General features: G+C 35.1%; 2 protein-coding genes, 1 long non-coding RNA gene and 1 pseudogene across 3 annotated transcripts; all 4 read right to left on the bottom strand.

The window, feature by feature from the left end:
* Positions 1-681: 681 nt before the first annotated feature.
* LOC135838655 (heat shock 70 kDa protein II-like) lies at positions 682-5,389 on the bottom strand. The gene is made up of 8 exons (XM_065354382.1): positions 5,102-5,389; positions 3,676-3,906; positions 3,376-3,524; positions 3,067-3,276; positions 1,623-2,998; positions 1,385-1,491; positions 1,129-1,238; positions 682-1,055 (listed from the first exon to the last, which is right to left on the bottom strand). The coding sequence occupies exons 2-7, from the start codon at positions 3,875-3,877 to the stop codon at positions 1,198-1,200; spliced, it is 2,085 nt and encodes a 694-aa protein (XP_065210454.1). The 5' UTR covers positions 3,878-3,906; positions 5,102-5,389; the 3' UTR covers positions 682-1,055; positions 1,129-1,197.
* A 1,900-nt stretch (positions 5,390-7,289) lies between these two features.
* On the bottom strand, positions 7,290-9,951 carry LOC135838658 (heat shock 70 kDa protein cognate 4-like; annotated as a pseudogene).
* Positions 9,952-11,958: 2,007 nt separating this feature from the next.
* LOC135841177 (uncharacterized) lies at positions 11,959-12,504 on the bottom strand. Its single transcript, XR_010557856.1, has 3 exons — positions 12,394-12,504; positions 12,153-12,261; positions 11,959-12,073 (listed from the first exon to the last, which is right to left on the bottom strand). It is a non-coding gene; the product is annotated as an uncharacterized LOC135841177 (long non-coding RNA).
* A 62-nt stretch (positions 12,505-12,566) lies between these two features.
* LOC135840650 (heat shock 70 kDa protein cognate 4-like) lies at positions 12,567-15,905 on the bottom strand. Its single transcript, XM_065357275.1, has 3 exons — positions 15,757-15,905; positions 14,032-14,241; positions 12,567-13,940 (listed from the first exon to the last, which is right to left on the bottom strand). The coding sequence occupies exons 1-3, from the start codon at positions 15,889-15,891 to the stop codon at positions 12,567-12,569; spliced, it is 1,719 nt and encodes a 572-aa protein (XP_065213347.1). The 5' UTR covers positions 15,892-15,905.
* Between the last annotated feature and the right edge of the window lie 9,059 nt (positions 15,906-24,964).

Consider the following 24,964-nt stretch of genomic DNA (forward strand, 5'->3'; position numbering starts at 1 on the left):
GTTTTGAAGAACATCTTTGACATGCACGAGAAAGTGTAGTTTTCGAAAAATTTATAGCGAACTTTGAAAAATTCGAGCCTTCAAAAAATACTGTTTTCTTCATTTATGTTAACATTTGAGCAAGTAAAAATTCAACTTTCGTTTTGTCAGAAAATTCAAATAGGATTGAAATTCGAATGACAGAAAATTTCCAGCTTCTTCAGAATTCAGATACTCGAAATAACTGGCAATTCAATTTTTTCACCAGTTCATTTAATTTTCGGAGAATTTAGAGAAATTCAAACCCCCATAGAATTCTCAACTCTCCGTTTGGTAACTGAACTTTTTTCAGGGTTATCCTACGAATTTTTAGCTTTTGATAAAATTAAAAATGAACAAAATTTGTGACTGAGAATTTTCCAAGTGAATTATTGATTCAAGTACGTATGTAATACGATTTTTAAAAAGAGTACTAAAATAATCAGATAAATGGATGTGAGTCTGAGAATGAATACATAGTCATGACTTTTTGATAAATACCCATGAAAAAATAAGTAGGTACCTAACCAACTTAAGCAACTTCTTTTGATGAACTACTTCAACAAAAAACAGATACACCTACATTTAGCACCCCTCTTTCTCATTCTGGTCTTCATCACATCAATCTAACATAGAAAATGATAATTCTGGATTACAACATACTTGATAAGAGAAAAAAATATATTATTTTTGTAAAAACTTGTCAAAAAATGCATTTTAAGACGATACGCTTGTAAACTTACGTAAAACAATATGTAGGAACTGGTATTGAACATAATACCTACTTACTCGTATATTCACATTACTTTAGCAAGTAATTTTTCATTCATAATAACTACCATATATCTACGTATCTTTGAAAAAAAAACAGCATATAAAAACAAATAACACAAAATAAAAATAATAAGAAGGTATAGGTAATTTAAGGGGGAAAAAAAATTGTCAACTAATTAGGTACACAATTTCAGACACCGTTGATTTAATCGCCTATAAACTCGTCAGCAATAAAATCCAAATCTGCGCGAAAACATTTAAATCTGAAATAAAATTTAAACTCATTAGGGAGATGCAATTAATTACTCTCGAAATTAATAACGCTTTCAAATTGACCTTAAAATGTAGAAAATGAATAAATCGGAAAAATGTTGAAGTATCTCCACTGGAATTTATCGAATACATTCATTCGGTGGTGTTTTTAGGTCGTATTGAAAGTGCATTCACTGCAGAACAAATAAGTAATTAATTAAATTGATAGATACAATATAAACGAGCAGGTATAAACATAATAATTAACTGTTCAAAATAGAGATATCTTTCAGAACACAATTTTTTCCATGCATAAAAGAGAACGCATGTGCATACGTACCTAGTTGGATGAGAGAGGTTTTCGCTCTCATGAAAGCCTGCCAATACATATTTCCTACTTCCTGGTCTCCTTGGTAAAGGTCGGGATGGTATTTGTAAGCTTTTTCCCTGTAAATTCGAACACGTTGAAATTATCTAATTTTTCATTGCCTAATTACCGATTTCTTCGAATATCTAACTCTCGCTCTCCAATGTAGAAAAAATACATTTGCAAAATCAAAATAAAATTAATGCTTTACCTGAAGGAATTTTTAATTTCATCTTTGGAGGCACCTTTTGTCACGTTCAACAGTTCACAATATTTGTCGGTTTCTTCAGCAGGACAGCGAGCTATCGAGATGATTACATCGAAAATTTTTTGTAGTTCTTTCTGCTTACGTTGGTACTGGTCTTTCCCAACTGACTGGTTTGAATTCAACCAGGCAATGGTTTCTTCACATTTTTTTAAGATCATGTCTTTGTCAGATGTAGCCATTTTATTTTTCAATATTTCATCTTGCACTGTGCGTTTCACATTGATACAGTATTCTTGCAGAGAACTCTTAGCGTCAACTGCAGCCTTTCTCAGCTTCTCCTCCGTGTCGAATTCTTGAGCATCTTTGATCATGCGATCAATTTCATCTTTACTGAGACGACCTTTATTATACGCGATGGTAACTTGGGTTTTAAGGCCAGTCAACGGTTCCACTGCAGTCACGTTTAAAATACCATTAGCATCGATTTCGAATGTTACGTCAACTTTAGTTTCACCACGAGGTGCACTAGTAATGCCTACGAGCCGGCCTTTGCCAAGAAACTGATTATCTTTCGATGTCACATACTCGCCCTCGTACACATTAAAAGGTGCTGTAGTTTGATAGTCTGACGCTGTCTGGAATACTTTAGTACATCTTGCTGGAATGAGAGTGTTGCGTTCAATAATCACTTCCATATCTCCATTATGGCCAGTATTCCCCCCCTCCGCGACACGGATACCTAAGGACAATGGTGTAACATCCATCAAGACAATGTCTTGTACTTCTTTCGATTTGACACCGCTTAGTATGGCAGCTTGAATGGCAGCTCCATACGCTACAGCCTCATCAAGATTAATTGATTTGCTCAGTTCCTTTCCGTCGAAGAAATCTTGTAACATTTTTTGAATTTTTGGAATGCGCGACGAGCCTCCCACTAAAACGACGTGATGAATTTGAGTTTTTTCAATAGCAGCATCATGGATGGCTTTTTCAACTAGTTCCATAGCACTTTTGAAGAAGTCCGAGTTCAGTTCTTCAAAACGAGCACGATACAATGAATAGTAGAAATCGAAATCATCATAAAGAGAATCGATTTCGATATCGGCGACATTGGCTGAAGATAAAGTTCTTTTCGCTCCTTCGCAAGCAGCTCTCAGACGGTGCAGGGCTCTTTTGTTTTCTGAGATATCTTTATTGTATTTACCTTTAATTTTTTCAACGAAATAGTTGACCATTTTATTATCAAAATCTTCGCCACCCAGGTGAGGGTCGCCGGCAGTTGAAATCACTTCGAAAACACCGTTCTGGATTGTCAAAATGGAGACATCGAAAGTTCCGCCACCGAGATCGAAAATCAATACGTTTTGCGCGTCGGAATTCTGAAAAAATTGAAATGATTTAGTTGATCAATGTTCGGTGCAAGTTAACGAAAACAATAGGTACCTACTCTTTCTTGTAGACCGTAAGCAATGGCGGCAGCAGTAGGTTCGTTAATGATACGTAATACGTTTAATCCGGCAACTTTAGCAGCATCTACCGTAGCTGCTCTTTGAGAATCGTTGAAATAAGCGGGTACTGTAATTACGGCATTCTTGACCGTTTTACCTAGATATGCTTCAGCTGTCTCTTTCATTTTTCGCAATACCATCGACGAAATCTATAGAAAAACGAAGTCAAGTGAAGGTCATAATGAACTCAAAACGAACGTTCAAGTTGCGAAAGTTTGAAAAATATGTACTTATGTAGGTACACTCACTTCTTCGGGGCAGTACGTTTTTGAACTGCCTTTGAATTCAACTTCGATTTTTGGATTGTTGTTGTCATCAATAAGCTGGAAGGGCCAGTTCTTTATGTCGTCCTGAACCATATCGTCATCAAATTTACGACCCATCAGTTTCTTGACATCTACGCGCACCATCGAAAACAAGCATGCAGTATCAAAATTATTATAGATTTCGACGAATAATTACTTACTTAAATGAAGCACCAATATTAAGTAAGGTATTTCCGTTCGTTCGCAAAAATACATACGAGCGGATAATAATTCCTAACTTACCGAAAACCGTATTACGTAGATTTCTGGTGGCTTGTTTTTTGGCTGGCTCTCCGACCAAGATTTCGTTATTCGAAAAAGCGACATAACTCGGCGTAGTTCTGCTACCTTGATCATTCGCAATAATTTCAACTTTTCCATGCTGGAAAACACCAACGCAGGAGTACGTAGTACCTAAGTCGATTCCAATCGCCAAGTCGCTCATTGTTATTGTATTGATACCTGCAGCAGCAGCTGTAAATCAAGAATAAAAAACAAAACTACGTAAATTTTTGCTTGAATAATATTTCATTTCTTTAATATACTTATTTGATCAATATCAAGGTGTACCTTATTTATACATGTTGGATAATTTGTTTTCGTTTTTTAAAAATTGCTGTTAATTTTGGGGAAAATTACGACCATTCGACTGTTTTACCTATCAGAAAATTACTTCATCCTAAGAATTTTGACGAAAAAACATTGCAGCTTTTCGTCTTTCGTCAACACGCCAAAAAAATGGCTCTGACAATTTCGGCAAAAACAGTATTCTCTATTGTCCACCTTGAAAATGATGCCAAAAATGAACACCTTTTGACAATTGTGACAAAAATTGACTGACAGGGGTAATTTTGACTAAGAAAAAACCTATAACCTTATGAGCAAGTTCGGCAAAAAAGAGGACCTTTTGTTTGAAACAAAAAGAGATAAGGCAGAAATTAATTATTTTTGGTGGTTTGAGGAGGGAAGGGAGTACAAAAAATGATGGACAACTTTCAAGAATTAGCGTGCCCTCAAAAAAGTATTTTTACATTTAAAAAAAAAAAATTTATGCATGTAGAGGATAAACATCATTTGGAAGACTGAGATGTCTACAAGACATCAATTTTTTATTTTCTTTTATTTTTTCTGAATTTGAGTGGTTCCACACAAGAGAGCCAGCATCATTATTGAGGATCCGACGAATGTTTTTTTAAAAAAATGGGTCACTCATTAGAACAAATTCAAATGCGGAACGGAAATGATATATTTTCAAAAAAATTTATTTTTCAATGATTTTGATTTATTCTCATTTTTTGTGATATTTTCAACTTTGAGTAGCTCTTTACTAGGAGGATAGTATCACAAAAATAAGGTACATCAAAAGAAAAAATGCCATATTCACTACTTGCCATGAAAATATTACTTGAAAACTTTCCAGTGAAGTAGCACGTTATGAAATATACATACATATTATAAGTATGAAGTTACAAAATACTACATAGTAGGTACCTTACCTACCAAGCACCTGCATACCTACATATAATGGTGAAGAATGTGAATGTCAAGTCATCGTATGCACATTTCAACTGACGCGACCAACGACATCAACGTTAAGTTTTACATAAAATTATTATTATCTTAACTTATTACAGAAGTGAATTTAAAAATGAAAATAGTTAAAACATACCAAATCCTAACGTTTTCGCGGCCTCGTAAATACACGTTCTGTTAGTGCTAGGAATTAATATGACATCAAAATTTATATAATATCGCACCAAATAGAATTTGTATCAATCACGAATTAAATCGAATAGGTATGCCATCTGAAAATTACAATACATAATACTAAACGATTGTTAGAACTGTCATAATACAACCGAGCAAGTTCAATAAAGAAAATAGAAATGATGCGAAAGGCACCAAGACAGCCCGAACAAAATACACCGTTCGTAGAAATGGTTTATCTAATCTTTACCTATCATCTACCCTACCTATACACGTTAGAGATAAAGCTAAAGCCATACGAGTAGACTATAGACAGTCTATAGAGTAGACAAAGACTTGAAAGACTGGCGCTGGGCTGGCGTAGCTACTGCTCCTGCTGAGTGTTCGCAAGATGGCCATTGGCCACTGAAATGCCGAATGCTGACACGCAAATCACAACGAAACCACAGGACAGATTGTGGAGTGTGCTGTTATAGATTTGAGCAGATTAGTGTTTTTTTTTAATGAGAGGACTCTTAGATTAGTAATACCACAAAATTGAAAATTTATTGTGTTATAACTGCCCAATCTCAAAACTGCGGGTTTCACATTGGGTCTTAAGATCTCAAAAAAATTAGAATCGTACTTTAAACAGTAAAATAGTAATTCCCAGCCTCCCCATGACACATATAGCGTCAAAAAGGCATACTTGCTCTTGCAGCCCATATGACATGGCATTTTTTGAGTTGAAAATTTTCAAAAAATTTCCCTAAAATGATCGAAAAATGTAACTGGGCAGTTGCACATTGTGAATCGTCTTTTTTAGTTAGGTACCTATAAGTGCATCTGCATACAAGACGAATTTTGTTTCCTGAGGTTTGGGCGCGATTTCGAGTTTGCGCATCCGAAAGGGTATTATAAATTAATTCATTACTCATTAGGCACAAATTTTTCAAAAAATTGCCCAAAATGACAGAAAAATATAGAGACAGCTGCAACTTTGTGAATCGACTTGTAAAATAGTTGCGAGTCGATACTAATATTCTAATACCTAGACCTACCTATGTGATTTGGAAATTATCAATTTATCCCGACGTCATAGTTATCAATGAGTCGTCTCCTCGCATACATCGCCTCACATTATTCGCATTTCGCATTTTCGCAGTCATCACTTTTCAATCATGTTCTTTTTCTTCGAGATCCTTGTCTCTACTCCTCGTTTATTATTGTGTGCTGAGAACGGAATCTTTACAACTCGTCGACACTGATCGAGCTGAAATTTGGGTCACAGAAAGATTGATAACCACTGCCAACTAAATCTATATGGTAGTTCCTGGTTTCGATTTTTTTTCTCATTTTCTTAATTCTTTTCTCTATCTTCTTTAAACTTCCAAACGATCCATATTGTTCAGGAGAGAGCGAGAAGTCGACACCTTACAACATGAGCTACGTTTTAATAGGTATTAAAAATTCCTTTTTGCGCCATACGGTATTTTCTAACACCCGCCAGAACGAATTGAGTTCGTAACAAAGTTGAGGTTTTCCCAGCAATTTCGAATCGCTCCAGAAGCGATTGTAATCAACTTCAGCAGCTGAAAATTTAATTTTAGCGTAACTAAGTTCGACACATTGAATCAATTAGGGTCATGTGTATTTTTTTTAGTACCTACATTAGTTGAAAAATTTCAAATTTAAAAAAAATTTCGCAATCGTCAATTTCTGCTACAAACTGCTAAAAACTTCGCTTGCCAAGTTGCCACCCATTTGTCGATCACATCCCTCGATTCGATCGGTACCATTTTTGTAGCCTAAACCTAAACATCATCGGTAAAAATCACCCAAAATAATATCAACTTCTGGGAGTTCTGGGTTAACCGAAAAACATAACCAGTGGAACAGACTGTAGTTGATTTCTTCGTGTTCATATTATTTTTAGGATATAAGGTTTTTTTGAAAATTCCAAATTCAGTATAAGAACTTTAAATTTACGATTGGATAGTTGATATTTGTGTTTCAAGCTATCCTACTCGTAGTAAAAGAAACTGGAACAAGCAATTTACTTATCATTATCTACTGGGCGACTGTACTCGCAAAAATTAGGCATACTTGGAGAATTTTTAAAACATGAATTGATTAAGTACCGCACAAAAATAAATTATGCAGTCTCATTCGTTATATGATATATGTATTTTTCATTCATAATGAATTTTAAAACCACAATTTTGTGGAAAAAATCAACGCGCAGGTAGGAATTAAATAACATAACAAACATGATCAATTGACCACTCAAAAGCAAAATGCTTAGTTTAAAAAAAAAATAAAAATCCTCAATTAGGTAATCTATAACCTGATTAAATCCTGCCAAACCCAACAAAATGAAAATAAATCAAAATATAAACATTTGTCATAATTGAAGTAAGAAAGTACATATCGAAATATGTATGATGAGCAAAAATTAAATTTCAACGTATGCCTATCAGAGCACCATGGTCTCCAAGCAGCTTTCAGCGTCTTGAACCATACTGTCAATTTCCTTCTTAGTAAGACGACCTTTATCACGCGTAATGGTAAGATGTTTGGAATTACCGGTTGATGTTTCGACAGCAGTCACATTCAAGATACCATCAGCATCGATTTCGAACGTTACGTCAATTTCAACTTCGCCAGCGGGTTTTGAAGGAATATCTGTGAGACGAAACTCACCAAGCCAGTGATTATCTTTTGTAAAAGCATATTCTCCTTCGTAAACATCAATAAGAACTTTGGTTTGATTATCATATATTGTGACGTATCCTTCAGTTTTTCTTGTTGGAATGGCTGTGTTACGTTCAATTATCACATCCATTTTATAATCACGTCCAATACTAGTACCCAAAGAAAATGGTGCAACGTCAATCAACACTAAATCTCGCACAGCCTTCGATTTTTCTCCGTTCAATATTGCCGCCTGAACGGCGGCTCCATAGGCTACCGCTTCATCCGGATTGATCGACTTGTTCAATGTTTTTCCCTCGAAGAAGTCTTGCAACATGTTTTGTACTTTTGGGATTCGAGATGATCCGCCAACTAAGATTACTTGATCAATCTGAGTTTTCTTGATCTTAGCATCTAGAATTGCTTTTTCAACCAGTGCCATCGCCTTTTGAAAGAAATCAATGTTCAATTCTTCAAAACGAGCCCGCGATATCTTACTATAAAAATCGATGCCATCGTAGAGAGAATCGATTTCGATTCTGGCCATCGTAGTTGATGATAAAGTTCTCTTGGCTAGTTCGCATTGGGTTTGCAGGCGACGACGAGCTCTCCCATTTTGACTGATATCTCGCTTGTGTTCACGTTGAAATTCTTGAACAAAATGCTCAACCATTCGATTGTCGAAATCTTCACCTCCCAAGTGAGGATGACCGGCGGTTGAAATAACTTCAAATACACCGTTTTGGATGGTTAAAATGGATACGTCGAAAGTTCCACCACCGAGATCGAAAATCAAAACCGTTTGTTTGGCGGAGTTCTAAAGAAATCAAAATCGATAATGAATTACTTAGTCGATTCTTGTCTCGTAAAAATTCACTACGTATAATGACAATAACTACCCGTACGTACTTTATTCTGTAAACCGTAAGCAAAGCCAGCAGCAGTAGGTTCGTTGATGATACGTAATACATTCAAACCGCAGATAATACCGGCATCTTTTGTGGCCCGTCTTTGAGAATCGTTGAAATAAGCTGGAACGGTGATAACAGCATTCTTGACAGTTCTACCAAGATAAGCTTCTGCGGTCGCTTTCATTTTTTGCAACACCTTCGCGGATATCTGTGATCGATTTTGATACATGAGGAATAAAATATCAAACGATTAAAAATACCAACACTCCGACTTACCTCTTCAGGAATAAACGTTTTATCAGTGCCTTGGAATTCAACATTGATTTTTAGTTTGTTCTCATAATCAATGACTCGAAAAGGCCAGTGCTTCATATCAGCCTGAACAGTATCATCTGTAGTGTATGGCTATTTCACGACCCATTAACCGTTTAACATCTGCACACAAAGATGAACAAATATGTGTAGTTAACGTATTGCACTTTAATTAATAGATTAAACACATAACTAAGAACTAACACGTGTTTCGATGCAAAATCGAATACAAAATTTGAAACTTACCATAAATGGTATTTTTCACATTCCTCGCTGCCTGATTTTTCGCAGCTTCTCCTATTAACATTCCTTCTTCGGAAGAAAATGCCACATAACTGGGCGTTATTCTGTTACCTTGATCATTGGCGATAATTTCAATTTGATCATGCTGGAAAACAGCAACGCACGAGTACGTAGTACCCAAATCTATACCGATAGTTGGAGCTGGAGTGCCCATTTTGTACTGGTACCTGTTGTAATATTACAGACACAAATTCACTATAGTATCTGGCTAATCTGGCTACCTTATTTTAATCTTTATGCACAAGTACTACATAAAATGGCTAAACTGAAACAAAAATGTCAAAACATACCAAACTTTTATACTCGTAGGTAAATATCGGGTACTTGAACCTCTTCCTTTTGCTTCCTTCTACTTGCCCGATGAAGATGAAACACTGGCCGTGAGATGAGATATGATGAGAATGAGTTTCAACCAACGGAAAATATTGTATGTACTAATCGCGTACTCAAATCGATCGAATAAATACCACCAGCAAATTAGAATTCACACTGGTAATGTAATATAAAATTACACGAAGACTAGGTTTTCAATTTCATTCAAATGAAGAATAGAGTGAGATGAGATATAACATCAACTATGTACATCACATTCGACGCATTTTCATTTCAAATTTTCAAAAGAAAAACTGATAAAAGTAAAAGAAACTAGAAGGGATTGGATTCCCATGATCTAATCTCAAGTCACCTGTGCCCGTAAAACCGTAGTCCGTAAGACAAGTTGCAGTGCAACCGCACCGGCGTAGTGTTGGGCAAATTCGCGAATATTCTTTTTTTGCTTGCGCATGCGCAAGAATATGCGCAGATTCTTGCGCATATTCCGCAGATTCTTTTCAAAAAATTAGAACATTATTGCTTAGTTTAGAGATAATCGGAAACTTTCCAAAATTCCATTGAAAAGGTTTCAAATTATTAAGGAAAATTGGAAATTTATAAAGAAAAGTTGATGTAAAACTTGTAAATTGTGGAAAATTGTAGAAAAATCTTCAAATTTTTTGAAAAAAGTTATGATTTTTATTTTTTTGAGAGAATATTCTCCAAGCATTTGAGAATATTCGCGAATATTCGCGAATATTCTCAGATTATGCGCATTGAGAATATTCTCAGGCCAACACTACACCGGCGCAGTCAGCAGTGGCGCCACGTATCCGAGCCCCGAGGTGAATTGAAAAAGAAAGAGGAGGTCAACCTAGGTCAACAGAGGAGGTAGGAGGTAGAAATCGGTGATCGGGAATGTTCGGATACGCTCGGAATACTTTCGTTTAGAGATGAGATGAGATGAGAATTATTTCACCATGTGGAATTCTGATTCTGAAAAATTTCTTCTGGTAACTTTCAAATTTCAAAAACCATCATCCATTGATTTATGCGAAAAATAATTGATAAAATTTTTGATAGCAGATTTTTACTGCGTGAAGTTGAAGTTTATGTTTATTGAAATACGTAGACGTGCGTGAATTTTTTAATTGAATTATTTGAATTTGAAATAGGTAGGTAATTTACTCTTTTTACTCATTCTGAATTGAAGTTCCAATAACATGCCTGTCTAGAAGAGAAGTGAAAATAAACAAACGTCCATTAAAATCTGATGAAAGCTTGATGTTTCAAATCGATGTTCGTTAAAATTTTTGGCCGATGCATATTTTTTCATGCTCTTTTGATTTTAGCTTTGTACAGCTCAAAAATGTTTGCGTGTGTTGGGGATACCTCTTTTGACATTATTTTCAGAATTATTACCTCTTATTGTGTACATGAGAAGGTATGGTACGCTAAACAAGGGAAAAAACTGCGTTCATCACATTTTTTACAAGAAAAAAAGGAGCTCTGGGATTTGGGTCTTACAAGTTAGGTATACCTACCTATATCGTAGACAACAACCATATAAATTAAGCAAAAAAAAACAAGTACACCTATTAAAAACGATTTTTGAGCAAGGTGATCGAATCTCTACTCACGAGAAGCTTGGATGAGAGAGGTATTTCAGCTCGCAGAAAATTTTTTAAGCAGGACAATGAAAAATCGAAATAACATCAAAAATACTTCACCAAGCACAAGCGCTCATTCTCATTCAAGTTGTGGAATTTCATTTTTCAATTATTGTAGGCCAATTTTTAGAAATTCAAAGAACCATTTTCCATTTTAAAATGAAAATTTGATAAATTATTGAAGCATAGGTACTTCACCAAGTTGTAAACGACAATTAACGCTATTTTCTTCTGTGCTTATGTACTTACTTGTAATTTTCAAGAACGGTACATATTTCAAGAAATTCAAACCCTTGAAGGATTCGTAATTTTTCGATGGTGTACCTACCTAAAATTTATTTTCTGCGCTAGGTATGTACCATAGTAAAAGAAAATAGCAAAATAATTATGCTAATTCAAAGTTTTTTTTTTTTTTAATATTAAAGGTAGATAGAGGCACTCCTACTTACGTATGTAGTATTGCACCTATCTATATGGTTCAATTTCGAATTTTCGCTTTTAAAAATAAAATTCAACTTCTATTTTGAAAAAGTAATTTTTCATTCATAATAACTGCCATATACCTATCCACCTATCTTGGAAACAAAAACCAGCGTATACAAATATAAACAACACAAAATAAAAATAATAACTATAGGTACCTCAATAAAACGCATTTAACAAAACAAAAAAAATGTAAATTAATACTTAATAATACATACAGACGCCGTTGATTTAATCGCCTTTAAACTCGTCAGCAATAACATTTAAAATCTGCAATAAAATTAAAATTCATTAGGGGGGTGCAATTTATTAAGTACTCTTGATATTAATTACGCTTTCAAATTCTCACCTTAAAATGAAGACGATGAAGTAAAAATCGCAAAAATGTTGACTCTACATTGAATTTATCGAATACATTCATGCTGTGGTGTTTTTAGGTCGTATTGAAAGTGCATTCACTGCAGAACAAATAAGTAATTAATACAATATAAACGGGCAGGTATAAATATAATAATTAACTGTTCAAAATAGAGATATCTTTCATAACACCTTTTCTCCATGCATAAAAAAGAACGCACGCGCCTACCTACCTAGTTCGATAAGAGAAGTTTTCGCTTTCGTGAAAGTCAGCCAATACATATTTCCTATTTCCTTGTCTCCTTGGTATATGTCTGGATGGTACTTGTAAGCTATTTCCCTGTAAATTCAATTAAAAAATGTAAAAAAAATACATTCGCAAAATCAAAACAGAAATTATGTAAATTTACCTGTGTGCATTCTTAATATCATCTTCGGAGGCATTTTTCGCCACGTTCAACATTTCACGATATTTTTCGCTTTCTTTAGTAGGATAGCGAGCTATCGAGATAATTACATCGAATATATTTTGTATTTCTTTTTGCTTACGTTCGTACTGCTCTTTTCCAGCTGTTACGTCAGTCTGCAACCAGGCGATCGTTTCTTGGCATTTTTTCAAAATCACTTCTTTATCATTTGGATTAATTTTCCTTATCAATTTTTCATCTTCTACTGCGCTCTTCACGTCAACACAGTAGGTTTCTAAAGCATCCTTGGCGAGTAAAGCAGATTTTCGGTTTTTTTCTTCGTATCGCAATTTTTCAGCGTCTTCGATCATACGCTCAATTTCATCTTTACTGAGACGACCTTTATCGTAGGTGATGGTCAGTTGGTTTGATACACCGGTAGATGTTTCGACGGCAGTTACGTTCAATATACCGTTAGCATCGATTTCGAATGTTACGTCGCAGTGAACATCTTTGCACGGTTTATCAGGGAGACTGAGTACAAACGTTCCAAGTAAATGATTATCCTTCGCCAAATCATACTCGCCTTCCAATACTCGAAACCTAAATTTGGTTTGATAATCATCAACCGCACAAAAACTTTGCGTTTGTCTGGCTGGAATTTGGGTGTTACGTTTGATAACGACAGCCATTCTAGGATCAAATCCTAGTTTAGTCATTTTAGTCGCAATTCCCAACGACAATGGTGTAACATCCATCAACACTATATCTTCAACTTCCTCCGATTTGTCACCATTCAATATAGCAGCTTGAACAGCAGCTCCATACGCTACAGCTTCGTCAGGATTAATTGATTGCCTCAGTTCCTTTCCATCGAATAACTCTCGTAACATTTTATGGATTTTGGGAATTCGTGACGAGCCTCCCACTAAAACGACGTGATGAATTTGTGTTTTTTCAATAGCAGCATCTTGAACTGCTTTTTCAACCACTTCCATTGCACTTTTGAAGAGGTCAGAGTTTAGTTCTTCAAAACGAGCACGAGAGATTGAGCTGTAGAAATCGTCACTATCGTAAAGAGACTCAATTTCGATATCAGCTACGGTTGCTGATGATAAGGTTCTCTTCGCTCCTTCGCAAGCAACTCGCAGACGGTGCAGGGCTCTCTTGTTTTCGGTGAGATCTTTATTGTGTTTACGTTTGATTTCTTCGACGAAATAATTGATCATTCTGTTGTCGAAATCTTCACCACCCAAGTGAGTGTCACCGGCAGTTGATTTCACTTCGAAAACACCGTTCTGAAGTGCTAAAATGGAGACATCAAAAGTTCCGCCACCGAGATCGAAAATCAATACGTTTTGCGCATCAGAATTCTGAAAAAAATGAAGTAGGTAAGTAATTTAGTTGATCAACATTCAACGTTCAATATTAAGTTCAACTAAAACAATAGGTAGGTATACCTACTTTTTCTTCTAGACCGTAAGCTATTGCGGCAGCAGTAGGTTCATTAATGATACGAAGTACGTTTAATCCAGCAATTTTAGCAGCATCTACTGTAGCTGCTCTTTGGGAATCGTTGAAATAAGCGGGCACAGTAATTACTGCGTTCTTTACAGGTTTACCAAGATATGCTTCAGCTGTATCTTTCATTTTTCCCAACACCATCGAAGATATCTGCAGAAATATCGAATGTCATATTACATAGGTACGTAACGAACTCAAAACGAAAGTTAACGTTGCAAATGGTTGAAAAATATGAGGAGCTTGGAATCCAAACTCACTTTTGCCATCGGACAAAGTTTCGAGAAAATCGACAATAACTGATTTCGCCTAGTGCGTTGATGAAAAAAACGCCGCAAAGTGTGTCGAGCTCTAAAGTAAGACTACTAAATAGGATTCCATGAGAAAAATTTTTTTTCAAGTTGCCATATCGTTGCGGTATGGCTAAGTATCAAGTTTGGCAAAAGTGAGTTTTGATTCCAAGGTGGGGTAATTTTACTTTCTTTTGCAAATAATTATATCGAAAAATAAGCCTCCTAGAAGAAAACTAACGACATTAGGTCGATTGGAAATTTAATTCTCTACATTTTTCCTCGGCTTAATTTTTCCGTAGAATGCTTCGTTCCGTCTCCAGACAGCTTTAAAAGTTTTGAGCGCTGAATTTTTCCAAAAATTATACTTTCTTTTGCAAATATATCGAAAACTAAGCACCCTAGAAAAAAACTAACGATAATATGTCGATTGGAAATTTAATTCTCTACAATTTTTCTCGACTTCATTTTTCTGTAGAGTATTTTGTTCCGCCTCCAGAGAGCTTTAAAAGTTTTGAGCGCTCAATACATCCAATTTTTTACCTCCTCAGTTGTATAACTTCCAAATTCAAAACTACCATTCTCGCTATTTTCACTATCAGAAAATGCTTCCGAAGTTGCAATTGAATTATTTTGGCTTTGTAGACTGCCATGCGACCTTGAAAATACAATTTTTTTCATAGCTTGGTAGTGATGGCAAACTATCGATAGTTTTTCAATAGTATCGATAGTTTTTTTTAACTATCGATAGTTTGTCCGATAGTTTTTTTTTAAAGTATTGAAAAAACTATCGATAGTTTTTGGATGCTATCGAACTATCGAAAATCCAATGTTTTATTGAATTTTTAACCAAATTTTTGTAAAAAAGGATCGCTATTGTTCATTTTTTCAATAGAAAAAAGTATTGTTTCTTTTTTTCTCTCTCAAAATGATGTCCCTTGATTTTTTCAGATAAAAAACGTAATAATGAACCTCCAAACTCGTGGAATCACATCCATTATCAGTTTTTAATGAAAATTGAAAACTATCGAAAAAACTATCGATAGTATCGATAGTTTTTGTTACTACCGAAAAAACTATCGATAGTAAAAACTATTGAAATTTTCACTCGAAAACACTATCGATAGTGAAAACTATCGATCGTTGCCATCACTATAGCTTGGAGTCAAAACTCACTTTTGCCACTGTTAAAAGTGAGTTTTGATTCCAAGGGCACTTTTTAACACGAAATTGTGAAGAACTGGGGCCGAATTCGGAAAAATGGATTCTGTAGGGTGATAGAGAAATTGAAGAAGTATCCGAATCCGCAAAAAAACGCATATCGATTTTTGGTGGCAAAAGTGAGTTTTGATTCCAAGCTCCTCATATGTACACTCACTTCTTCGGGGCAGTACGTTTTTGAAACGCCTTGGAACTCAACTTCGATTTTCGGATTGTTGTTATCGTCAATGAGCTGGAAAGGCCACTGCTTCATATCGCTCTGAATCTTGTCGTCTTCAAATTTACGACCCATCAATCTTTTGACATCTACGCACACCATCGGGGAAAAATATAGAATCAAAATTATCATATTTCTACGAAAACGTAATTAAATAATATGTATGCATGTAGGTACCTATTTCCGTTCGTTTTGCAAATACGAGCGGAGAATAATTCCCAACTTACCGAAAACAGTATTACGTAGGTTTCTAGTGGCCTGTTTTTTGGCTGGTTCTCCGACCAAAATTTCGATATTCGTAAAAGCGACATAACTCGGCGTAGTTCTGTTACCTTGATCGTTGGCAATAATTTCAACTTTTCCATGCCGGAAGACACCCACGCAGGAGTACGTAGTACCCAAGTCGATCCCAATCGCTAAGTCGCTCATTGTTATGTATTGATACCAGCAGCAGCTGTAAATCAGTAATAAAAATACAAAATTACATCACTATTGTAGAAATTAGAGTGTAGGTAGAGGTACCACATTTATGCACGGTGGAAAATTTTTTTCATTTTTTTTCTCCCTCCCACCCTCGACCCTCTAACGAGTGAGAAAATCGCTCCATGAAATTTTCAGTTTCCTCAGTGAAAAATAAGTGTTGCCGGGGAACCTCCGAATTTTCCACAAAAAAAAAGAAAGAATCGAAATATGTATCAGAGAAAACTCTTCTGAAGAAATTAAGAGTAAAATGCACTAAACTTTAAGAAAAAACTCACGATAAAAAGAAAATTTTTGGGGCCAAAAAAAACTTGAGAATTCGGGGAAAATCGTCGAAAAATTGAAAAATAGAATCTAAGTACATAGGAGAATTCAAAAGAATAAAACGTGAAAAAAAAAATCAAGAAAGCAGAAAAAAAGTTCGAAGTAGAACTATCAAGTCTTAAAGTCCAAAAAAACTCGAAAAGAAACCGTAAAAAGGGGATGAATTCCACAAAAATTTAAGCAGAAAAAAAATTACTAATATTTGGGGGAAAATCAGGAGAAAATTTTATAAAAATCACGAAAATTCAAGAAAAAAGGTTTCGCCGAATTTAAGAACAAAAATTTAGGCAAAAAAACGAATCAACAAAATTCAACACAAAATCATGGAAATGATGAAAAATGAAAACTCTCAAAAATTCAGTTCAGGAAAATCACTACTCGCGAGAAATAAAAGTATCTACACACAAATTCGGAAAAAAATCGAAAAAAATAGGATTTAAGAGAGAAAAATTAATTAGAACTTGGAAAAACAATTGTTCAACGAGAGAGGAAATCCGGAGAACCTTTCCTCATAACTGGGAGGGAAGGGAAAAAGGAGAGAGGGATCGAAGAATGAAAAATAGGTAATTTTCAGGATGCAAAAAATACACTTCATTAGGTGAAAATGAAAAAAACAAATTCACCAAAACTTGGAGAAGCTATTCTCGGCCCTCCCACCTCCATAAACACATGGGTAAAATCACAATTTCACAAAAACGTAAGCAAAAAATCACTAGTTTTTTTAAAGCACGAGACTCGAAAAAAAACAAACTATTGAAATCAAAAAAAATCAGTAAAAATTAGGGCAAAAAAATGACCAAAATCTTATTTAGGTAAAGCAAAACTAAAATCGTGAAAATTCATAGTTGAAAGTCTGTTAAAACTGGAGATACTTCGCCAAAACTTGAGAAGAAAAAAAAATGTAAATTCTAGGAAAACCATCGAAAACCCCCAAAAAAGAGAAATCACGAAAATTCAAAATTGGGAAAAATGTACAAAGATTCAATAGAAAAATCACCAAATGGGGGACGAAGAAAACTCACAAAATTCAAAAAGTCATCAATCAAACCCAGACCAAAATTCTATCAATAAAATCACACAACTTTACCCAAGAGAAATTTTTCATTTAAAAAATCACAAGAACTCTAGGTGAGAAAATTCAGCAAAAATTCAGATGAACAAAAAAAATCATCAAAATTTAGAACAAAATCATAGAAAAATTAATTCGGAAAAAAATCACCAAAATTCAAGATGTGTGAAAATCAATCAAAACTGAAGAAAATCCACCAAAAACTATCGGAAAAATTCGAAAATAATAAGTAGGTAATACTTGTTAAAAATAGGAAAAACTTGAGAAAATTTCAAAAGAAAAATCAAATCTGAAAAATAAAATTCATAACGTTGAAAAAGCAGTGAGAGAGTCAGACCATTTAAATAAGATCAATTTTTGTTATTTTTTATTTCAAGAAATCTAGTTATAGTTTTGGAAAAGAAAGGAAATTTGTGAAAAAACTCGAAAAAAGTAATTTTTATTATTCTTACCAAAATTTTTGAAAAGTAACCTAAAGTTACTATAGTACATAAGTTTAGTAACTTAGGTAGGTAGGTAGGTACTTGAAAACTAATCAAGTACAACCCTGCAATGTTGAGTTTTACAAAATAAATCAAATTATACAGAAGTGAATTAAAAATGAAAATATATATAACATACCAAACGTATTCGCAGCCAGGTAAGTAGTTACACCACACGTTGAATATTTCTGCTAGGAAGTAATTATATCGAAATAGAATTTGAATTTTAGGTACTTATTACTTAATCACGAATCAAACCGAATAGGTATGCCATCTGAAAATTACAACACATATATCTAGAATGAAGCTACGATTACGAGTCGAACTGATGAACTGAGTCCTGACCTGAGTCATGATGAATCTGTCATAATTACAACATAACTACCTATACTACTACCACGATACGTGATCGATACAATCTTAACTTTGTAGTCGGATCTATAAAGATGAAAAAATACACCAATCGCAAAAAACCTTATCCAGATACTATGTATATACGCTAGAGATAAGACTGGCGCTGATATGACGGCTGGTGGCTCATGTGTCCGGTGTCGGATGGTCACTGCTGACTCACAAACGTCACAACGGAAACACAGGGGTCAGGGGTGTGCAGTAGTTGATGTTCTCCGTTTTTTTTTTATCCAAAAATAAGAGAACCCTCAAAGTAGATTGTTTATATGTAACTGCCCAATCTCAAACTATGGGTTCCATATTCCATAAGCTAGGTAAGTACCTAAAATCTCGAAATTTCGACTTTTAGCTAAGTTCACTAATAAAAAATTAAAAACGTGTTTAAAACAGTGAAAAAGTAGTGCTCACCCTCCCCAAGACATATAAAACGTCAAAGAAGTCATATTTAGGCCCATAGAACAATTTTTGAGCTTAAAATTTTCGAAAAATTGCCAATGAATGATTGAAAAAAATGATTATAGGCAGTTGCAACATTGTGAATCGTCTTTTTTAGTTGAATACAAGACTTGAGCGCAATTTAATTCGTAATCAGCACATTCGAAATTGTAACAATCGATAAATTCTCCAGTTTTTTTTCAACTTTTTGCGTAAGTAAATGAAGACAAAAAGTGTCAGTTTTTTTTATTTTCGAACGATTTTCTTATTTCAAGTGCCAGAAAAATTTCGGGGACCAGCGTTTCGCTGATAGTTGAAAATGAAAATTTTTTAGGAAGGGAAATAATAGGTCGGTCATAGGAAAGAAATATGCCGATATCTGCTCTTTAAACAAAAATAATTTCGTACTGTACTAATTGGGCTAAAAAATTTTAAATTCAAAAAAATCGAAAAATCAACTTGGACACTCAATTAGGCTATTGATTTCGCCTAGAGAACTAAATTTTTATGCTAATAGGTATCTGCTCTTTAAAAAAAATAATTTCGTAGGTACTAATTGGGCTATTTTTAGAACATTTTTAAATGTAAAAAAATCGAAAAATCAACTTGAACAACTCAAATATTGATTTTGCCTACTTGCCTAGAGAACTTTTGAAAATACCATCTACTTAAAATCCACGTAACCAAAATTTTAAGTGCTAAAGTTAATTTCTGGATTGTTTGCGATTTTTTTTTAAATTCAAAAACTGTTTTTTACGGGTGATTTCCGAACTTTTTCATGAAATAAGTACAAATTTCTTTAACGAAGTTACCCAATGTGAATTTTCTTCAATTCAACTCCCATCTTGTGTCAACAACCACTAATTTTGGGCCTTTCTGGAGCCTACAGCAATTCTTCAGTTTTCTTCAGAATTTCAAATCACTCCGGAAGGGCCAAAAATTAACTTTAATACCCATAACAATTTAGTCAGTGCTTATTGGGCTTCTTTTTGACCGTTTTAGGTGGTTATCGCGAAATTCTGGAAATGTGTAGGAAGGGCCATAAATGCATTATTACTGCTTTAATATACCATCTTTGGACATTAGTTTTTTTTCCTCACTTTGGAAATCACGTAAGACGGTAGAGAGGATGGCCAAAAAGAAAAAGCACTGGCCAAAGTTGTAGTGGCTATGAAGTCCATTTTAGGCACTTCCAAATCGACGATTTAAAATTTACAGAGAAAATTATAAATCGCTGGAGGCTCCAAAATTGCTTAAAACTAGTAGTTGTAGATAGGTGGGAGATGAATAATTGAAGAAATTATTTACCAAAAAAATATTTTCATGATAAAATTTGAAAATTGACTCCTCAAAACAGTTTTTTTGAACTTTTGGATAAAAAGGTCTTCTTATTTTGATTTTAATATTAGATGAATTGCCTCATTTTATTGACGCTATTTTGCCCAAAGGTTCACTTCGACGGTCTACATAAATGTACGTACCTATACCTACATACATAGATTAGGTAGGTAAGAGTATCTGCAATGGGGAGGAGGGGTGTCATAATTTATTCTTAATTTTTAAAGTAATCAGTGGAAAAAATATATTATAGTCCGGCATATGACAATAGGAATAATTGCAGCCCCCCCTCATCGATCCTCCGGGACAACTTTTTTCTGAAAGGGGACATCCTAAGGAACATTTTAAAGCAAACTTGCAAAAAAAAAGTTGGAGGGAAAAAATCAAAATTTTACCAAATTGACCAAGAAAGCTGAAATTTGAGGTATACCCTATTTTCGACATGCCAAATCGATTGGAAACGATTTCAACTCGTTTTGAGCAGTTCTGGAGCCTCCAGCAGATTTTTGAAACTCGAAATTCCCACAAAATTCCATCAAATTGGAGTTGTACAGCTGAAATTTATTCTAAAAAGTAATTTCAATACACTACGAAGTACTGCAGGTGAATTTTAAGTCGTTTAGGAACCTCCAGCGACGTTTTTGAAAGTTCCTGAAGCCTCCAGCAGATTTTTGAAACTTTAAATTTTCATAAAATTTCATCAAATGGAGATGGAAATCTGAAATTTACTCTACACTCCAATTTTAACACCCTCTGAAGACGACTTCAGGTGGGTTCAAGTCATTTTAGGGCCTCCAGCGACTTTTTTGAAAATTACTGGAGCCTCCAGTAGATTTTTGAAACTTGAAATTTCCCCAACATTAATTTATCAAATGGAGTTGGCAAGCTGAAATTTACTTCGCAGACTACATGGTGGTTTCAAATGGTTTTGAAGCTTCCAGCTACTTTTAGGAAATTTCAATTTTCCAAAAAAACGTCATACAACCTTTCAAAAAGTTGCTGGAGGCTCCAAAACGACTTGAAATCCACCTGCAGTCGACTTCGTAGCGGATGGAAATTAGTTTGCAGAATGAATTTCGACTCTCCATCTTAGTTTGATGATATTTTGGGGAAATTTCAAGTTTCAAAAATCTACTGGAGGCTCCAGTAATTTTCAAAAAAGTTGTTGGATGCTCTAAAATGACTTGAAATCCACCAGAAATCGTTTTCAGAGGGTGTTAAAATTGGAGTGTAGAGTAAATTTCAGCTTTCTATCTCCATTTGATGAAATTTTGTGAAAATTCAAAGTTTCAAAAATCTGCTGGAGGCTTCAGGAACTTTCAAAAACGTCGCTGGAGGATCCTAAGCGACTTAAAATTCACCTGCAGTACTTCGTAGCGTATTGAAATTAGTTTTTAGAATAAATTTCAGCTTTACAACTCCAAGTTGATGGAATTTTGTGGGAATTTCGAGTTTCAAACGGCTGACCTGTCAATCAAAATGGCCCCCATTTTGTAAGTAAGGCCAACTTTTTTTTTGCAAGTTTGCTTTAAAATGTTCCTTAGGATGTTCCCTTTAAGAAAAAAGTTGTCCCGGAGGATCGGCGGGGGGGGGGGGGGGGTGGGTGCAATTACTCCTATTGTCATATGCCGGACTATTAGGTAGGTATCAATAAAAGAATAATTCGGAAATTACGCAACACTAATTGATGCCGAACCACTCGCGAGTTGATACGAATGTGAAAGTGTGATTTGAGAATTATCAAATTTATCCCGACGCGACGTCAGTCATAGTTATCAAGTCGTCTCATATTGCATACTTACATCGCCTCGCATTATTCGCAGTCATCACTTTTCAATCATGTTGTTTTTCTTCGAAATCTTTGTATTATATCTACTCCTCATTGATTATTTGTGCTGAGAACAGAATTTTTACACTCGCAGACACTGATCGAGCTGAAATTATTTGGCTCATTTAAAGATAATGTATGGGCTTATAGTTTTCTCTCTTCCCCGCGGATATATATTATTGCCATAGTAGTCAGGGAGCCCACATGAAAAAAATGTACGAGGGGGGTTGAAATTTGGGACCCGGCCCAAAAGTTACTATATGTATCCCACTTTTCAGAAATGTCACTCTGGCAATTCACAGCTGGGGCTTTTGAGCACAGCGAAAGCTCAAAGTTCACAATTTTTATGAACTTTCAACTTGGAAAGTTTTATGGTTAAAACAGGTGGATTCTTATAGGATTTTTCACGCTGACCCCGAATATGCCGGTCTGTCGACCCCTAAGTGCCCCCAAAGGGATGCCAGACTGAGTTAAAGGGGTAAAAATCGCAAAAAATGCTGTATTTTTTCAATAAATGTTCGTAAAAATCGTATAGCTAACAAAAAGTGCTGAATTCTTGAAGCATTTTTTGCGCTGAATCCAAATATGCCAGGCTGCTAGCCCCCAAGTGCCCCAAAAAGGGTGCCAGCCTACTTTGAAGGGGCGAAAATGCAAAATATTTAGGTTTTTCACATCTTATTCGCATAAACATACCTAGCATTATTCTGTAATTATTTTTTTCGAAGGTGGTTTGCAAGTATTCTAAAATCAAATGTATCACTACCTACCTCTAAATGCTGCGCAACTGCCTTAATATGTTGAAGAGGAAAAAATATCATTGTTCTAGAGACACTGAGAATGTTTATGATGTTCCTACACATTTCGAAAAATTTTGACAAACAGTAAGGTACACGTAGATTGGGTGTCCCTTAAAATGCAATGAGAATGTTTATGATGTTCCTACACATTTCGAAAAATTTTGACAAACAGTAAGGTACACGTAGATTGGGTGTCCCTTAAAATGCAAAAGTGAATATTTTTTTGGTCTGACCCCCCCTAATTTTTTAATTACATCACATAGTTCTCAAATCCAAAATATTAGCCCATTTGAAGGTCATTAACCCGGGCCGAGTTGGCCTAGAAGGTTTAAATGGGATTTAACATAGGTTTGTAAGTGAAAATCGCGCATTTAAATTCCTCTTATGAACTTGAAAAATAGTTCCGAGAGTTTTTTTGCAATAAAATGTTGCAAAAGCATGTCAAAGACCTTGTAAAATAATAATGGGGTCATGGGGACCCCCTGCCCCCTTCCCACCCTGGAAGTATGTAGTGCAAAATGACAATTTGGTAAATTAAAGATTTTTCCCCGCAGTTGGCTGGCAATTATACGTTTTGATCTTCCCTCCACCTCACTCAACCATTTCCCCTCTTGCTATGTTACCATGAGACACTCTCCAACCCCTCCCCCCGAAACCCTTAAAAGTAATAAGATAAAATTCGGCAAATTGAAGTCTTTTTTTAGCGGTTTTGATTATTACTTGTCGGCCTTTCTATTTTTCGCAATAAAATCCTGCAAAAGCATATCATACAACAATAACAGGATTATGGAGGACCCCTACCCCTCCCCCTTCCCGCCCTGAAAAAGATGGAAAATTGATGGCTATGAATAGGTCGACCCAAGATATGCTATTTTTTGGCATAAAACAATGAATATGGGTACCTTACTTGTCTTGACCAGCCCTACACAAAAATTGCTATATTATCATTGAGTTGTATTTTCTGAAATATGTACATTATTCGCAAAATAGAATAAAGTTTCAACGGCATATTTTATCAAAAGAATTTTATGCTGTTTTCAAAAATGTGCTTGCAAACCGCCTTCGAAAAAAATAATTACAGAATAATGCTAGGTATGTTTATGCGAATAAGATGTGAAAAACCTAAATATTTTGCATTTTTGCCCCTTCAAAGTAGGCTGGCACCCTTTTTGGGGCACTTGGGGGCTAGCAGCCTGGCATATTTGGATTCAGCGCAAAAAATGCTTCAAGAATTCAGCACTTTTTGTTAGCTATACGATTTTTACGGACATTTATTGAAAAAATACAGCATTTTTTGCGATTTTTACCCCTTTAACTCAGTCTGGCATCCCTTTGGGGGCACTTAGGGGTCGACAGACCGGCATATTCGGGGTCAGCGTGAAAAATCCTATAAGAATCCACCTGTTTTAACCATAAAACTTTCCAAGTTGAAAGTTCATAAAAATTGTGAACTTTGAGCTTTCGCTGTGCTTAAAAGCCCCAGCTGTGAATTGCCAGAGTGACATTTCTGAAAAGTGGGATACATATAGTAACTTTTGGGCCGGGTCCCAAATTTCAACCCCCCTCGTACATTTTTTTCATGTGGGCTCCCGGACTATAGCTGGACGGAGACGTACTTAACAGACTGATAATATACGATACCATATGTTATTACGTTAGAAGTTAGTTACCACTGTCAACCACATCTAGCCTTTGGTTTTGATTCTTTCTCTATCTTACATTTAAACATGTAGCTTTCAAACGATCCTATTGTTCAGCCGTTTAGGATCAGGAGAAATGCAAAGTCGGCACCTTTCAGTTCTCAAAAAAGAAACAGTGTATTATGCATTTTTTTTTATTAATTTGAAAAGAAAAAAACCTTAAACGTCAGGTCAAAAAATTCCAACATTTCACATACAATGTTTTACTACCAGATGTCTCACTTTTCCATTCCTTTTCTTTCACTCTTTTGACTTGGTGCCGACTCGCGAACGCGTGACTTTTT

Source organism: Planococcus citri, chromosome 3 (genome assembly GCF_950023065.1).
Source record: "Planococcus citri chromosome 3, ihPlaCitr1.1, whole genome shotgun sequence".
Lineage (NCBI taxonomy): Eukaryota > Metazoa > Arthropoda > Insecta > Hemiptera > Pseudococcidae > Planococcus > Planococcus citri.